Genomic DNA, 18667 nt, shown 5'->3' with positions numbered 1-18667 from the left:
CTTGTGTTTCTTCGGGGGTAATAAAAGGGTTTTTTTTCCACTTTACCGCCCGTGGAAACGCCCTTTTTGCGTACCCGGGAGGCCGTGGGAGCGCCCGTTGTCACCCCCCGGTGTCTCGTCGCGAAATGAGTGGAGTTTGGGCAGAGAGGGGGTGAGAAACCCCTAGTCCTGGAACCGAACGGACCTTGAGAGAGCGAAAGTTTTGTTTTTCTTCATAAATTAGAAATTCTCTTTTAAAATTAAGGTGAGACAGGAAACGCAGTGTTAATCTTCAGAGGGTCTTCTTCACACTGGAGAAGAAAGCGAGCAGTTAGAATCTCATTCTTTTAAATAAAATGGTTTCAAAGGCAGTCAGGTAGCACAGGCTCCCACAAGCTGCGCCTCTGCTGCTCTTGCCGACGTTTATAGCTCTGGCTGCTGCGAAACACTCACTCAGGGATTTTTTCCCCCCTTACTTCCCAAGCTAAAATTTCTAGAGGCTACTCGTGAAATAAGAGACAGCGTATGTTTTATTTACCTCAGAATGTGATACTTTCTCTGCAACTTTGTTGCTGTTAACCCAGCAAAAGGGTCCCTAATGTTAATGGCATAAATAGGGACACAAAGACCAAAGCAGAAACGGTTTGTGTGGAATCACTGAGCTTCATGTCAGTCTCTGGCATACAGACACAGAGCACACTCTAAATAAAGTACACAGGGCTATTTCTGTAAAATCTGTTAGCATGATTCAGTAACATGGAAGAAAATTGGCAGAGATCGAGTCTGCAAGAAATGTGAAAGCACCACTTTATTCATGTTTTGATGCCAAGCTAGGAAGACAAATCGCACACTTTTTGCTCACTGCTCTTTTGCCAGGTTACAGATCAAGTCACAGCAGCTCCTCTATATAAAACCTTTGGCTGCAACACAAAATGATGCAAAGCTGTTTATCCACAATGTGGTGACGTAGCATGGACACCACCTTATTAGCTAAAACTTTGTATATATTTCTGTGTCTCTGGCAGGAGAACATAATTCATTTAACCTGAAGTTTAACAGCTGTCACCCAGTTTAGCACTGTCGTATTGCTGCGTTTCTACCTGAACTATACAAACTGCATTTGCACAGTTTACATACAGTGCTGACCAGATGATCAACTTCACTATTTCAACAAGATGCAGGATCTCTTAAGTGGAAAAATATCACCTCACTCCCCTCTCTCATTCCAGTACAGGGAAGAAAAATAAAACTCTTGAAGATTTTGGGTGACTCTTCATCTTCAATTAATTCACAAAGTCCCATTCTATAAAATTTTGTATAGGTAGTTTAACCTTTTCTTGTATCCTTTTGGTAAAAAGGACTTCAGGAAAATAAATATGTTCTTCTCTCCCACTTATGTTTTCTTTTTATCTCTTCCTCATCATTGAGGTCTTGTGGCTGAGAAGATATCCTTGAGGCTGGGAGGGCAAATAAGATGGTACATTCAGCAAATCTGAATCTGTTGGAAGCGAGATGGTTTATCGACCGATATTCATTAGGAATTTTACAAAGGCAAGAGAACTTGACTGTAAGACCGATTTACTTCATGTAGTAACAGCGGGCATGAAGAACTGAATAGTCAAATGATTATCATCTCCTAAAGTTTCCTGAAATCAGGTGGATGGCTGTATGTCTCCTCCATCCCAGCTAGGTCTGGGAAGAGCCCTGGTGTCCTTTAAAAACTGAACTTGTTACAATGTCTGTAAGCTGAAACTTTTTATACTTACCTACTCTTCTAACGCTGCCAATGTCAATACTGAGCTTGGGACAGAAGCCTTTCTACCTCACAGTAAAGCATTTTCCCCCATTCTCTACAGGTCTTACTTTGCAAGAGTAATAATGCAGCACAATAGCACATTTTCCTCTAATCTGTAATTTGATATTCTCAGGACCATTCTCCTTGCACAGACGCAGTTAGATGGAATACAGACGCATGTCTAAATCCTGTATAGCAGTGATAACTGCAAACCAAATCATCTCCAGAGGAAAAGCCTCTCAGTATGTGCCAGAGCAACACTACAGCACATTGTTGTGGTCCTTGCCTTACTCCACTTCTGAGGCTATCAATCTCCATCAAATGTTAAACGTCCATTTTGCAACTTGAAGCTATTTTTTCTAATTATTTTAAGTGCTTTCACTTATTTGATTTTCCACTTCTGTGTTTACTCCATTATTCCCTTCCCTTACTGTTAAGAAGACAATATATTCTCATGACCATCTCACAAGCAAGCGGTCAAGCCACGTGTATTAGGGGGAGGATGCAGAGGTACCAGAGAAAAATCAAGACATACAAGGAGAGCTGAATGCAGTCTCAGTACTGAATACACAAGGACTGTGTTTCGCCCTCCTCCCCCAAATACTGCTATTCCTTGTGTAATTAGCAGCACAAAAAGCCTGAAGTTACACACCAGAAGTCATTAGTCTAGCCACAATCAAGCTTCACTAGGATATATGGAAGTAGTACATATTTCCCTGCAATGCAGGCACAAAAAAAAGCAGATAGGGAGGACACTCGGTAGGAGAGATTCTCCCTCCCTCTTATGCATTTGCCACTACAACTACCCCAAATTTTGCTGTCTCACCTTAGAAGAGGTGAACCATCAAGAACAATGGGACCTCAGTGGTATTTCATGCTCGATCTCTAGATGCTCTGTTGGCATGGGCAGAGATATCTGGTCAAGTAAGGAAGATCTGCCAGAAAATCCTACAGAAAGTTTTTGCTACTGCTATCAGTGTAAGCCAGCTCATACTGTAGGGCTAGATCTGAAAGCCTCCTTAGAGCGCTTCCCAGTCAGCATGGAAAGTATAGATTGTTATAACCACTAACATATGCCTCCTAACTTGAAAATATACATAGAAAGATCCTGAATTATTAGTTTTGTTTCTCCTTTACTAACTGATAGCTTTGACTCCTCTCACTTCCCTTCTTCAACCACCAGCGACGCACAGTGCCCAAATACAACCTGCAACCCCTCCACTTTCTGCAGAGAAGCCAGGGAGGTGAGCTGCCACCTCACAAAAGCAAGCTCACAGTGGCCCACCACAGGCGGACAAATGCCCTTGAGGGAGAAGAGATCGGTCCCTCTCCTCCTCTTGCTGAAGGGCAGGGACTGAAGATGACGATCCCTGCACTTTTCCTAGAGGCCACTGGGATGCAGAGTCTACAAAGGAAAGGAGCAGATGGACACAGAGGTGTGGAGCAAGCATGAGCCACAAGAACCTGTATGCATGCAGGAGTGGCATACTTCAGTCTGGCAGCTTACTCCAGGGTTGTCCTCTGGAGCAGTCCTCCCAACCCGTGTGGATGTGTCCTCTAACCAGGAATGGAACAGGAATAGTGAATGGGAGACCTCATATGGCAAGGAGATGGGCTACAAAATAATCTGGGAAAGGTATTTTAGCAGCTAAACTAAATACATAGCCATGAGTAGTCGGTGGGGAAATAGAGAAGAGATTGCCTTCCACACAAGCATCTCTTCTGCATAGTGCTTGTACGGACTGTGATCCTGATGTGAGCATGAATCGGAAGATAAGATTTTTTTTACAGAATCTTCCTTGAAAATAATTTTTTGGGCATTTCAGAGAAGACTCTCCTCCTGTCACCCCAACAATTTCCAGCTGCCAGCTAAGCATCTTCCAGCAGTGAGAAGCAAAGTGTAAAGTGGAGCCTGTTCTGGGTCGCCCCCAGTGACAACAGGGTTTATCTTGGCTCCATCCAACCTAGGAGATACAAACAGCTTTACTGTCCTCTAAAAGTCTTGTCTTAGGCCCAGCCCAGTTATACCCAAAAGCCAGGTCTCTCTTTACTGTTTTCTGTTTTGGGTGGGTTAGACAAAATCAAAGAGTAGGTAAGGAAATACCTTTTTTAAAAAAATTATTTTTGTTTGTTTGCTTGCTTTGTTTGGTTTTGAAGTGGGCTGGGTTTGTTTGTATTACTGGACTGGTAAAAAATAGGCACTACCTGATCTTTTCAAGGGCTGCATTTGATCAAACACTACCAGAGAGGTTTACTACTCCCCCAAGCCTGTGTACCTCCCAGAAAGATGCCATTTTAAGAAAGTATTTTTTAAAACTACATGTATTTGCAAACAATGGGGTTACTGAACCATGCCCTGCCTTATGGCTTCTGCTAATTATACAGGGCACATCTGCAGATGCAGGGAAGCACATTCTCTCACAGGTTTCCTTTCTTCCCTCCCATGTCCCTGTCATTTGTTCAGGAGGGTGCAGGAAGTGGGCTGAATCCACCCGGGCCAAGAGCATCTGCTGACCATCCCTGTAGTCTTGTGAAATTGCTTCAGGGACACCGGGCAGCAAAGCACTCAGGCCCAGCACATATGAACTAGGAGCCTGGGAGAAATGCCAAGGTCCCGGCCCCATCACGTCCTGGCTCTGCAGCTGACCAGTTTCCCTTCTTCTGGAAGCACAGGCTCCCAGGCCCCACGGGAGTGGTGGCTTCTCTTGCCAGCTTTTCCATTAACAGATTCAGTACCATGCCTGAAAGATGCCCTCAGGTCCTTCATGAGACTACCACCCCCTCTTCATAAATTTCCCTTCAAAGAGGTTTATATTGCTGACAGCTATTCTTTCTGATCAGGTCTGAGTAACGTGTAATAAGTGATTTCTGAGGCCCCCACACCAGATTATGCCTTAATGTTAATGCTAACAAAGGTATAAAAAGATCTGCCTAGCCTGTCTGGTGAGGAAGCATTTCCCTTTCTCCCTCCCTCTAAGGACACTGGCAATAGGACAAAATGTGTCTGATTATTTTTCCTAACTCTAGAATGTTACAAAGAGGAATCACCTTGCAGCTATCATATTTTAAGAATGGAAGACCTGACCTTAAAATAAAAGTCCTGGCTTGACAAAAATAGTAATGATTTGAATTGGGTACTTTTTTTTCAGTTCAGACTCAGCCATTTAAAACTGAATCTTTGTCTCCCTGGACCTAGAAGAAACCATGAGAACTGTGATGCAGTGATGTTATCCATCACATGCTTTCTTTGCATTCCCAAGCGCAGCTCTGCAAAGCCCTGCATTCTTCTGTACATGTCTGGCTTGTACCCGTCCTCTGCTAATCCTGAGAATGTGACTGATAACTTGTCACTCATGAGCATGAGAGAGGACCACGTGCCACACACTGCGCAGTGCAGGATCAACAAACCCATGGACTTTTCCTTCCCTGATCCCACACGGCTAGCGTAAGGGTCACTCTGAGAAAAGAGTATATTAGCTGAAACCAGGCAAAATAAAATACTTCTTTATACCATGAGTAACTGGAAACTTCTGGACTTTACTGTCCCAGGAGGCAGTGGAGGCAGCTGGCATCAGCAGGGTTAAAAGGTACCAAATAAATCCGTGGGCAAGAGGGGCCTGTTATTGAAGGGGACAGGCAGGGACGTACCACTGCTACCTGCAATCTCCCACAACAGCATCTCCTACTAGCACTGCAAGACACCAAATGCTGGTTACAGGGGCCATCTCTGGCCCAGAGCAGTCTCTGAGGGGCAGGACATTTGAAATTGCAGCATAAACCTAACAAACCCTGGAGGATATAGAACAGAGTGGGAGAGGGATAAAGAATCGCTGTCTATAATAAGTCACGTATTATGGAGCATGTGCCTGAAAGGGATGAACTGAAGCAGTCTTTGGGGATGGCTGCTCCTTCTCCTGGCTCTAGAGGGAGTTTCATAAAGCAAATAAACTGGCGGTGTTTATGAAGAGGGCTCTCTGAAGAGGGCTGAAATTAGGTGAGATGCATCCCTGTTTGCAGTTGGAGGTAACAGTTTTTAACTTCTCCTGGACTTCTTTAGGCCCCTATGTGTCTGTCATGTTTCTACAGTGCCAGATGGGAGGGTTAATCAATGTAATGAAATTTCATTATTTTGTTTTCATCCCAGCGGATTATTTATATAGAATGTTTCTTGCTGAACCTTAATCCTGTTAGCAAAACCTTAACAATATAAAACTGATAGTAATTTAAAACAAAATAAAACAAAACAGATGCCCCACTCTCTCACCCTCCCCACCTAGCCACCCCCCCCACCCCACGCCAAATAGGCCTTGCGAGTGTATTAAAAAACTGAGAAGAGACCCGAAAAAATTAGAGTAGTTCAGGAATTGGTCTTCCAACACAGTCTGAACCTCTCAACTCTTGGTTCATTTTCAAATATAGCACCAGGACTGTGGATGCACATTTGATGATGATGGAATTAAACACTGACACATGACTGTGACCATTCCAGGACAAGCTAATTCCTCCTTTGTGAAATTTGAGGTAGTTGAGCTGAATAGTCCCAAGACAAAGCCAGCACCATTGGTAAAACTGGTATGGAATTAACATGCAGGTCTGGAGAGCAGCCTTGATCTGTCCAAATCACTTCATCTCCAATACTTAAATTTGATTATAAGTTCTCTTACCAGAGTTATTTTTCAACAAAATGCTCATGTATTGTTATGGATATTAAATATAGAATAGAGAATATAGAGAATATAGAAAATAAGAATTAAGATTAAATAACAACACAAATTCTAAAAACATACTCTTTTTTTGTTTGTATATTTAAAAGGAAATACTGGAATTCATAAAAATAGTAAAAAAATTTGTTTTCTTTCCAAAACTTGTCAGTCAATGCCAATGCACTGAGACCTCATATCATTTCATGATTTTTTGTTATCATTTTTTCACATTTTTGGCTCAATATTGGACCAGGTAGTTTTTTAGCACATTTGAAATCTCATTGCCCAACAACTGCCCAGGCAGCTGGAAAAGAAGCACACAGGGATGTGGAGTGAACCCACTCACTACAGCTTTCTGGGTTTGATCAGTGACAAGCACAGAGACAGGGTCAGGAGCTTTTCATTGTGCAAAATCAGGATGATAACAAGTCCCACACATGCTGGTGACCAGAGCCCAAAACAGCCTGTCTCATTCTGGAATGCTTTCCAAAAATTAATTTGGATCTACTGGTAAAGTTACTAAAAGTTACTAAAGTTACTAAAGCCAATGCAGCTCTTTTTTATCTCATTTGCTTTATTTGTTTTAGTTTTGGCCTATTCAAGTTCCCACTGAATCTGAATGAATGTCTTGCTGTGAGGAGCTAAAATTTGTCATCAATTCAATTAACCACAGGAAAAAGAAAAGAAAAAAATAGACAACTTTTAGCTCTGTGATCCAGCGGTTCAGGTTGAAAGTACCAAGGGTGACAGAAATCCTCTGTTAAAAAGATTATATTTGAATGTGAATTTACCCAAATTTACTCAATTATTTGATCAAAATAATGTTAATATAGGAAGTATATCTTTGAAATTCCAGCTTCAAATGTTAGACATTCTCATGTTACATTGCAGTAGCTCCAAACAGCTTCAAAATAAATTCTTCTGCTATGTATCCCTTCTACTGGAGAGAAACAAGAGCAGAAAGACCAGTCCTTTATGCCAAAATCCACTGGAAGGAAGAGAACTGAGGCAATAAAACATCCTTCCTTCCCCTTGCTGGTCATCTGTTCCCACAAAACGCCTTCAGAGCAGATTTTGCATGGGTCTGGCTTCTGCCCATTTCAAAAGGATGTGGCTAGATGGGAAAGGGTGGAGCAGAGGGATCGTTTTTGGCCAGGGTAGTTGTGAAACGGCTGCTGTGCCCCTTCTACCCTCAAGCCCAAGTGCTTCATAGGCCAAGAATAAAGAGACTGCAGCAGCAGTGGGTTTGGGTGGAAACGTACAGCAAGCAGGATGGTGAGGCCTCCACTAGCTTGCAGGACTGCCCAGTGAAGGTCAGACCTACCTCACAAGTCTCGAGATCCCTGGAAGCTAACTTTCACTCCAAGCAGGCCTCTGGGACCTCCCATCCTTCTCCCATTCCCACCTGCTCACCTTTGCTGGGGTCTCTCTAATTATGGGTGGAAGAGCAGACAAGCACTCTCACCAAAGGGATGCTTGTGAGAGTGACAGCAGGGACAAAACCAGATCATGGCACACTGCTGTAGGGCAACTCCCCAGGAAATAATATTTCTTGTTCTAATACACTTTCTTTTTTTAAAATCAAGTTGACATCTGTAACTCCTCATGGAAAGTTCTTACTTTCTGGGTATGCACCTCACTATTGGGGTGGATTAGGGGGAAACATTCTCTTTAGATGATGAAGAAACCCAGGGATGATCCCTTTGAGAAACGATCCTAGTCTGAGATCAAAATCTTGTCTTGTGTGAAGCACAGGTCTTTCAGTGTGCAGGAAACTCTGTGAGGGAATACTATTAAAAAAGCAAAATCTCTCTTCCGCACTCTAATCATGTCCTTGTCCACAAACTGAGCATCGCAGGGGGTTTCTGACAACATTTTGCAGCTGAATATACTGAAAGAAGAGCCCTGGGAAAGGAAGAAGAGCAACCAAAACAGTGTCACCTTCTCAGGCTCATTCTAGACCTTTTTTTTTTTTTCTTTTCTCCATTATTTTGTTTTTACCAAAATCTCACTGTCCTAACAAGGACATCTCTGCTGGCACAAGTCCTAATGCAGATGCAGTTACTTAAAAAAAAAGCCTATTCTATTTGGGAAAGTAGGAAAGAATTCTCGTGTCTGTCATCTGCAAATGCTCACCAAGGCAGATGGGCTCAAATTCAATGTTTCTAAAACAAAGGGAAGGGCTAAAGCACTGTTTCCTTCGGTGTCAAAACTCACCTTCCTGTTAATGTGCAATGTGTACAAAGTGTAACAGACTAAGGTTGCTTATTTAAGCATCTTCAAAACAATGTTTTCTCCTTTCAGGTCTGTGACAGGTTGAAGTAGCTCTTCAGTGCTATTTATTTATTTGTTCTTGTCCCATCTGATGGAGGTCCACCCCTGACAAAACACTTGGCATACCGTTTCACAGTCATTTTAAGGTGATCTAAAGCCAAGCTGCCATTGAAATGAATAATCCCAGCCTCCCCCTTTCCCTGCCTCTCAGTCCCTGTCCCTTCCTAAGGTCTGCTACAGCAGTTGTGTGGCTGCGCATCTCACACATTCAACAGTAAAGCCTCACCGCTCAGTGACAGCTGAGCAGCTTTCTGATTAGCCAGGCCAGGGGGACACTAGGGCACAATCAGAGGTTCCCTATTAATAAAAAGCCCTGAAGAGTGAGAACCCATCAAGCAAGAAAGTACGTGCCCCATCTTCAAGCACAACTGCTGAAAACAGATGGCCCTGCCACCACAGGCCCTGTGTAAATAAGGGCACGTGTCACTTTGGTCTATAGTGGGCTGCACCATGCAGTGATGCAAAAAAGTCCTTTTTTTTCTGAACCCATACAAAAAGAATCTGTCTTTGATTAAGCTGGCCCTGGCTCAGAGTGAAGGGCAGCTGCCAGGAGTGTCACTTAGGCTGTCTCTCCCCAACAACTGCATCAGTTTCTCCCTCTGGCCACATCTGTATGTGGACACAACTGCCAGGCAACAGCAGGCAGCAGAAGAGGGGATCCCAATGACCCGTTCTTTCTGATCCCTGATTGCTGGGCAGACACCTTAGGAAAACAACACGGCTGTTTCTCAACCATCACAGCGCCCATGGTTAAGAAACAAATAAAAAACACAGGGAGATCGCTCTTTATTTTGCAGGATGCTGCATGGTTTTATCTACTCAGAAGTAGAAGGGAAAGGAATTCAGAGCGATCATCTTGCTGTGGGGCTGCTTCCCTTGTAAGGAGTGGAGTGCAGCTCCAGCTCTCACACAGCCCTGCTGCGCTCCAGCCAGTCACACACACCATTGTCCCAAAGATTTTAAAAGTACACTGGCCTTGAATGAAGTAAGCACACTGGCTGGCTGATACTCCACGGGCTCTAGACGTGTGGTGGGGGGGAAACTTCAGTCATCAAGCAATTGGCGGCTCCAGCAGGGAGTAAAGTCAGTTGCTATTTCAGGGAAAGGAAAGGCAACTGATCCCTGGGGGGAATGACTGCACTAGCTCAGTGCCAGGAATAGGCTGAGATTTTTTTAAAAAAATTTTTCCCCCTACACTTCAGGAAAAGCGAACACACAATGTTCATTCGCAGGGATCGTTTCCTGAACATGATGTGTGCTCGCTGTCCCGCAGGTCACTTTCCAGTGTGTCACATCCTTCTGCACAAGGGAGAGCAGGAAATGGCAAACTCCCAGTATGAGGCAAAGCATTCCCATCGCAGCAATTGGTCCACAGGAGCTATAAATTGGTCTCCTCCAGAAACAGATCAAAATTTGTCTTTGGGGAGGTCAGCTGGAAACTAAAGGTAAGTCTGAACCAGTATTTTTTGGAGTCTGAGTACTGTATTAGGAAAGCTTTTGCAGGTTTTGGACTACTTTATACCTTTTTTGCTGGGGGGATTTTTTCTCTAAGAGCAGGAATTGGTTTCATTTTCCTTTATGCTGGCATAAATCAGTGTATTCAGAAGACATGCATCACTGTGTGGCTTATGCTATATATTGAATGACTTTTTTACTAACTGCAGTGAGATGGCCGCTATTATTACCTGACACTGTTCACAGCAGGAAAATCTGAAGAACAAGTTGTTAGGAGGATACAAGAATCGATATATTTAATCATCATCATATTGATCTGTTGTTATTGATGACATGTTCATTGTTCATTTCAATGCTGGTATCCCTTTAGCTTAGTGTTAGCCCTTGTGCTTTCAGCTCCATCTCTGACTATAGTGTGAAAAATAAGAGGTCACTGCCTCCAGTTAAGAAAAGCACAATTTAGTAAGTAGGTCAAATGGCCCAAAGATACCAAGAGACACTGAGGTCATTGTTTTGAACGGCATAAGGGGAGGTCCTAAAGGATTCTGCATGACATGGATTAGGACAAGTAGAAGGGAAAAAAAATTCAGTGAAAATTATTTACTTACACGCTTCAGGATGGAAAGACTTTTTATGGTAGGAGGTTTCCTCCTTCTGAAACACAGGGCTTCTACAGAATGAAAGCCCCAAGGATCCTAACTGTATAGTCTGCCTGTGTGAGGGAGCAGGCACCTCCAGTTCAAAGAGTTCAAAAGACTTAGAAGTGAAAGTTGGCTGTAGCAACGAATAGTTCTTTCTGGTTGGCCCTGGGACAGGGTCTTTCTGCTACAGAGACTTCTTTAGGCTATGAGGGCATTATGGATGGCAAAGAGCCTCTTAACAGTATGGCTAGACCTTGCTAGGTGCAGAGGCACCACAGACTTTTGCACAGTGCAGTGTTGTGGAGCACAGAAGCTCTGCTCCTACCAGACAACTGGCGATGCTACATCGCTCCTGTCGCTTCCCTTGCTGCAGCTGCCTGCCTATATGTAAGCACGGTTAAGGATGCCAGCTTCCTTTGTAGAGCACTTAGCAGCCCTAGAGCAGCCTGCAAATGCTTATTGGAACATTTCTTTCTACCCTTGTGACAAAGAAGAGAGAGAGCAAACAGATCGCCTAGCACTGAAACCCTGAAGATTCACCCTCTAGGAGGGAAGCCACTCTCCTGCTATCTTGCCAGGGGAGGTTGCCATAGCCAGCAGTTTTCAAGCCTTTTCTATTCACAGGTGTCTGTATTTCCCCATTTCCCCCATCCCCAAGGGAGTGCATACTGAAACTGGGCTCGCTTTTAGGGTGTACCCTCCATGAACATTTTAAACAAGGTCCATAGACCTACTTGCTACTGTCCCTGGGGACCCACCACCACAGATTGGACTAAGCACTGCAGAAAAGCAGTTCCCATCTTTGTCCAGACCCTGACGCCAGGTTACAATAGGGAAAAAATGCTGCAGGACCTTGAGTTGCTTAGGCTTAAAGAAAGGAAGGATGTTCACAATACCCGTCTGAGGCATCAATGAGCTTCTCACCTCCTAGATGGAAAAGCCAGACCTTGACTCCCCTTAGCAGCTTCCCTCTGTCCTCCTTTAATGGGAAATGACCCCTAAATAGCAACCTAGGATGGGTGGCTTTCCCCTCCTTAGAGTCTGGCCTTTCCTGTGAAAGATACCCTTGAATATCGCAGATCCTCTGAATCTCATTGTGGGAAAAACACACTAGTTCTGGTAGCATTACTGGTCTAGGCACTGAGTCAATCTCAAGGGAATTTCTATCCCCGGGGTTGGAAGAGATGTTTTGTGTCTTCAGAGAGGTAATAACGACAGCACCTCTGACCCCAGCCCTTAAGAGATTTTAGTTTTCTCAAGGAACAAGAAAAAATTTTAAAAGTTCCTCTATCTGAAAAAGTTCCTCTGTATACGTGCATGTGTGTGTGTGTACGTGAGTGTGTACGTGTGTGCAGAGAGCAAACCTTTCATGTAGCTGGGTGAAGCAAAAAAAAAAATAATATTGGCTGGATGCCATGTCTGAAACGGTGGTCCAGACTGAGCATGTCTCACGCTCTTTTTTAACATAAACCCTAACCCACCCTTTTCTGTTTCTGGACAGAGGCCATGGAGAGAAACGGTGCTGCCTTTCCCCAAACTCCAGACCCCACGCACCACTTCCACGTAGCGCTGCTGGATCAGAGACGGAGGCTGCGTGGCCAAATTGCTCACCTTCACAAGGCAGCTCGTAAACTCAACAAGCTCCGCAAAAGGTCCCTGATTGCCAATGTCAGCGGGAGCACCCTGACCGCCGCTGGAGCAGTCACAGCCATCGTGGGGCTGTCCCTGAGCCCCGCCACGCTGGGAGCCTCTCTCCTGGCATCGGCTGTGGGTCTGGGACTGGCCACTGCCGGGGGGGCCGTCAGCATCTCCTCCGATCTCTCTTTAGTGCTCTGCAATTCCCGGGAGGTGAGGAAGGTGCAGGAAATTGCAATGACTTGTCGGAAGCAGATGAGGGAAATCCTCAGCTGCCTGGAGTTCCTCCGCCGGGGGCAGGGCCCGGGGGACCCCGCACTGCGCCAGTCGGAGAAGAGGGCCTCCATCTCGCTGTACAACTCCATCTGCTTCATGGTCTTCTGCGGCTCCCACAGCTTCCTCGTGCCAGAATACACAAAGGAGGTCACAAAAGTGAGCCAGGCTGTCCTGAAGGCCAAAATCCAGAAGCTGGCTGCCAACCTTGAGACCTGCACCAGGGCGATGGATGAAGTCTGTGAACTTCTTGAGTCCAGGACAGAGGTTTCCCCAAGCACAAGGAGACTCAACTTGAGTGCTAAAACCACTGCTGAGGTCCCGAGACCATCCAGCTGAAACAGTGGTTATCCATACTAAAAACTGGGTTTAGAGACGTTATACTATTAATTGTCACCGTTAGCACTGCTGCCTTGTTGCTATTATAATATTGGTGGCGCTAATCCACACAGGTGTGCACATCTCTGATGTGCCTTATCTATATCTGAACACAAACTTCCTGATAGGAAGCTAAAGCTTCCAGACACACATACCAACAACTGACAGCAGCCACCTGATTCAAGTTGGAGGTTAAGATGGACACGTGGACTATTGTGTACAGAGCAGCAGATCCCACAGCCTGAAGGCAGGGGTAGGGGTTCGTTCCCCAAACCCATGTTTCCTCAGCCATCTCCCCAGCTCTGCTTCCCTAAGGCAGCAAAAAGAAGTGGATCGGGAGGCTGATGGAACCCCTGCAGTCCGGGTCTTATGAATCCTATCAGGACTTATGAATCTATGAGTGGTAAAAGGGCTAGGGTACACTCAAAAATCCAGCAGCTTCCAATTTCCACTACAGTTCCATTACCAAGGTACATCTGGAAAGGCTGTTGAAGGAAGCAGCTCCAGATATGTCAGACTATATGGATGGCTCATCATCCCAGAGTGAAATAGCAGGGCCAGAAATTGATTGTTATCCCTTTTGTCGAAACCTCTCCAGGCTGAGAACTGTGATATTTTTATTCTATTTATTTGCATAGGATTATTTTAAGGTTTTGATACTGTATTTAAAGATGTGTATATTTTTTCTTTTAAAAAGGAGGCCTCTGCTCCAAAGGAAAGCAGCTGTTCTTAGGGGCAAAGCAAGTCTGTGGCATGTGAGAGTAAGTTACCCATTCTTTGGCTGTGAGGGAGGGCAAGTCCCTGTAGGAAAAGGAAAATGTGGCCTGAATGCTGGTAGTTATAAAATAGGTGGAACACGGTCAACCAGTGACAGATCATAGGAATGAAAAGAGGGAAAAGGACAGGTCAGTGACCCTGGGACCAGAGCCTGCCTCAGGGGACTGGTGGAAGAAAGCAGTTGTATCTCTTGCAGCAGGAAGGGAAGCATAGGTTGGTGTTACTGGTCTGAGCTGGAGGCCAGCTGTGACGGGAGCACATCTGAGAGGTGGAGGTGACGCTCCCTGTGCAGTTGAGCAGCCTGTGAGACCCACAGTGGTTTGTCTATGAGGGTGGAGGCAGCACTCAAGGAGAGCTACACGTACTCTTAGCAATGCTTCCCGGGGCAAGCTTAGTATTAACAATATATACACTGGTACTAATACTCAAGAGGGGTGCAGAGGAGTAGGGTGATGCAATAGCAGAGCACTTACAAAACAGGAGGAAGGACTGGGACCCTGTTCCAAGTGACTGTTCCGCTAAATGCATCCTTTGTGATTTTCGACCCCTCAGTGCCTCGGTTCTCTGTCTAAAAAGAGGGGACAGTAGCACTTCCCTACCTCACAAGGATGATTCTGAGATAAATATTGCAAAGTTCTCGAGTACTGTGATGATGGGGATCATGTACCTTGAAGAGGTACAAGGAAGAGACCCCAGAAACTAACTTGAGACAGCTAGAGGAGTTAATACAGGGATAATTCCGTCTCCACAAGTAGGCCTCAGTGGATAAGGAAAACTTCCCTGTAGATGCATGAATCTTAAAATGATCAGAAAACCCACTCTGTAATTCTGCAATGCTGGCAAAAATCTTAGGAAGGGAAACACTACATCTCACAAAGCTTGAATCCTTGTCCTTTTTGCCTCTTCCTCGCAATGATATCAACATTTGTTTTTACACATAAAAAGAAAAAAAAGCTTTGGTTCCTGAGAGTGTGACTCAGATGCCTGTAATGCCCATGCCTGTTTGCCAGAAATGAACAAGTACACTGCTGGTTCCATTAAATGAATATGAAGCACTTTTGTGTCAGTGTCTCTCTGCACACCTGCGTGTGATCACATCCCCATCCCCCTTGGCTCACCCTGCTCGATTTCATGCTCCAGGCACTGGAGCCAGGGAATCAATAGGAGCAGCTGAAGGTATTCAAAAGGGGAGAATGAAAAGTGAGGTCATCAGCTCCACACCACACATCTGGCTTTTGTGTGTATGTGTTTATGTCTGTGTGAGCGCATACTCCAGTGTGCAAATTAGACCACGTACACTGTAGAGGCTGGTCTCTGAGATGCAGACACTGATGTGCATGAAGTGTGAGCACATAAGTGTGTTTTTGGAGAGTGAACTGCACACTGTGCAAAGGCAGACACGATGTAAAGTTTTTCTTAGTGTATCCAGCATATCACCAGCTAACTCTACCAGATCAGTTACGACTTCACCATACTTCTGAGATGGCTGGTTTTATCAACACAGATTAAAATATTTAACAGCTGTGCGGGAAGAAATCTACCATATTTGTTGGTAAGATTCATTTCCTACTTCTTCCTACTCACTGCTGTGTCAGATGAGCACCAGAGACGATATCAAGAAAGCACCAGAAGCAAGTGACCTGGGCTGGGACAGGGATATGCCAGTATAAATAAAGGCTTAGTTCCAATATTGTGACTCCCTTAGAGCATCTGGGGGAAGTGTCTTTGATAAGTAGCTTTTTTGCTAGTAGTTATTCACCCTTAAAAATAGCAGATGTGCTGGTGGAACCCTGCCTTCGGCAGCTAGGCAGCCGGGTGAGAAGGGTACGTGTGTGATTTGATGTTTAGCCTGGGCTGGCAGTTTTGAAGCCGAGCTGGCCTTCTGGTATCATTTTCACTCCTTTCTTTTTGGAAAACTACTGCAGGGAGTAATCATTTGATGCTGAAGCAGGAATGCAAACATAATTTTAATGCAAAGTCCCATAGTGTATTCTGAAAGCATAATAAAATGTGTCTATGACAAAGGACAGGGAGTCAGGATATCCCAGTAGCCTACCTCTGGGCATCCCAGCTGGGTACACAAGACCATCTACCATTAACCATGACCTACTATACACATTGGCCATCTTGTCTTATTGTGCATCCCTTATTAACTAGTTGGCATTATACCTGCACTAAAATTAATCTGCTGTGTATGCTCCCACCCTGTCCCCCCTAAGGAAGACTGAGCTTACAACATGCGGTAGGGTTAGGAACATATTTGGTCAAAAGCCAAGTCTAAAAGGTCCAGAGTGAAACTTTCTAAATCCAGTATAATCTGCAGTGTCCTGTGCTGAAAAGCACAAGAAAGGAATCATCATTTAGAAGCAGCACTTCTTTTATCACACATGAGTGCTTCCAACAGCAGCTTAGGACAGGAAGGAACTTTTACTCAAATACACCTACTGACAAAAGGGAATTACCCAAAAATGGAATTTCACCAGAATAGAATTGGTCTGCCCTGCTCCCCACCAAAACAGCACCTACCATATTACACGGGCAATGAGTTCAACAAAGAATCACAAGCAGTTGACTTCCCATCACATCCCTGGCTCATTTCCTGAGGCATCCCAGTGACCCATACAAGGGTTCATGTCTAAGTGCTGATCAGTCTTAAACTTTAGCACTAATGATATACAGCAAGCCCATGGCTCAGATTGCTGTAATTTTTGAAACAATGGCCATAGCTAGCTTCTACATTGGGTGTTTCTTGTTGATTTTTTCTTTTAGTTGTGTTTTTTTTTTATAATTTATTTTAAAATCATTGCTCCTGAGCACAATGGAATCACAGAATTTTCAGAGTTGGAAGGGACCTCGAGAGATCATCTAGTCCAACTCCCCTGCTAAAGCAGGATTACCTAGAGCACATTACTCAGGACTCCATCAAGGTGGGTCTTGAAAATCTCCAGAGAAGGGGACTCCGTGACCTCCCTGGGCAGCCTGTTCCAGGGTCTGTCACCCTCACCGTAAAGAAGTTTTTCCTCGTATTTGAATGGAACTTCCTATGTTCCAGCTTATGTCCGTTGCCCCTCATCCTATCACTGGAAACCACTGAAAAGATTCCGGCTCCATCATCCTTCAACCCACCCTTTAGGTACTTGTAAACATAGATAAGGTCTCCCCTCAGCCTTCTCATCTTGAGGCTGAAGAGCCCCAGCTCTTTGAGCCTTTCCTCGTAAGAGAGGTGCTCCAATCCCTTAATCATCTTGGTTGCCCTACGCTGGATTCTCTCCAGTAGTTCCCTGTCTCTCTTGAACTGGGGAGCCCAGAACTGGATGCAGTATTCCAGTTGTGGCCTCACCAGTGCAGAGTAGAGGGGGAGAATGACCTCCCTTGACCTGCTGGCTACACTCTCCCCTATGCAGCCCAGGATTCCATTGGCCCTCTTGGCAACAAGGGCACATTGCTGGCTCATGGAAAGTTTGCTATCCACTAGGACTCCCAGATCCTTCTCCTCAGGAAGCAGCAGTTTCATTTCCACTGATGCCCAGTGAATTGTTTCAGGTTTCCTCTCCTTTCTCTGTCATGCAGAGAGTTTGTTCAGATTTCCTCTCACTTTCCTCATTGTTCTGGGAGCAGAGGAAATGGCACGCTTGGAATCCAGTGACAGATGCTCAGCTACGTCAGCATTTTCACTGCGAACACACCCAGCTGGGCTTCCCAACCAGCACGAGAGAGGGAGGTCTGCTCAGAAATGCAGTCACGAGTTCCATTTTATGGTCAGTTCTGCTGTCGTTTTGAAGCCCAAGCTGTTGCATACGTTAGCATCCTTTTCCCCAAAGGATGTCCACCTAGCTGCAAGGGTGCCTAGCTGCAATCAGCAGTGGGAATACAAATTAGAGAGGCAACATCTAGACCAGATGGAAACCAATAAGCTCAGAACTACCATCATGACACGGTATTTTGATGCTGCCTTCCCTCAAAAGGCACTAAATCCATCACCATTTTCACCTCTCGCATTGCACTTGCATGCTCCCCCCCAAGTCACAACAGCAGCAATCAAGAGATCTGGGTGAATGCTTTCATCTATTCCCATCCCCTATTCTCTCATTTCATGCAGTGAGTTCCCACAGTTCAGTTTATTTTATGTTTTTCTGGCACTTCAAAGCTGCACATTGGCAATTACCATAAACAGGAAAGCAAGGCAGAACAATGACACTTCTTGACTTCTTTTCTTCTCTTCACTAGTAATTCAAAATGTTTCATACCAGCACTTATGATAAAGTCAATTTGCTCCTTTTATGTATTATATATGTAGGTTTATATATCTACTTGTACTTTTGTGCCTGGCTAGCTCATTTTGCCTTGTTCTTTCACAATTGTAGAATTTATGAATACAGAACACGGACACACTGCCTAAGCAACACAAGTGCTGAGCTGCAGGCCAGAGGTTTAGCCATTTGCAGTTAATGCCAGGCGGGCAGGTTTAACACAGCCAATTCAGTGTGCTCTTATCTCAATAGTGCCCACAGATCCATAACTCCCCCTTTCCTGGAGGCCTCTCTGGAGATCAGTGAAAATCCACCCACAGTTTCTAATTTAGCAAAGCATAGCACTTGCCACATAATCAACCCTCCCTTGCAGAAGCATAAACCAAATAAGGTTAAAAGGAAACAAGCCTTGAACATCTTTAGGAGAAATGCCTCCTCAAGTGAGCT

General features: G+C 44.7%; 1 protein-coding gene across 1 annotated transcript; it reads left to right on the top strand.

Moving 5' to 3' along the window:
- The first annotated feature begins 10013 nt into the window (after positions 1-10013).
- Positions 10014-15025, top strand: APOLD1 (apolipoprotein L domain containing 1). Its single transcript, XM_014963204.1, has 2 exons — positions 10014-10256; positions 12409-15025. The coding sequence occupies exon 2, from the start codon at positions 12414-12416 to the stop codon at positions 13152-13154; it is 741 nt and encodes a 246-aa protein (XP_014818690.1). The 5' UTR covers positions 10014-10256; positions 12409-12413; the 3' UTR covers positions 13155-15025.
- Positions 15026-18667: the final 3642 nt, after the last annotated feature.

Source organism: Calidris pugnax, unplaced genomic scaffold, assembly GCF_001431845.1.
Source record: "Calidris pugnax isolate Ruff unplaced genomic scaffold, ASM143184v1 scaffold44, whole genome shotgun sequence".
Taxonomy (NCBI): domain Eukaryota; kingdom Metazoa; phylum Chordata; class Aves; order Charadriiformes; family Scolopacidae; genus Calidris; species Calidris pugnax.
Note: the sequence above shows the minus strand (reverse complement) of the source record. Positions and strands in the feature narration are given on the sequence as shown.

Coding starts and splice junctions, on each gene's coding strand:
- APOLD1 (XM_014963204.1), top strand. CDS start 12,414: ATGGAGAGAAACGGTGCTGCCTTTCCCCAAACTCCAGACCCCACGCAC.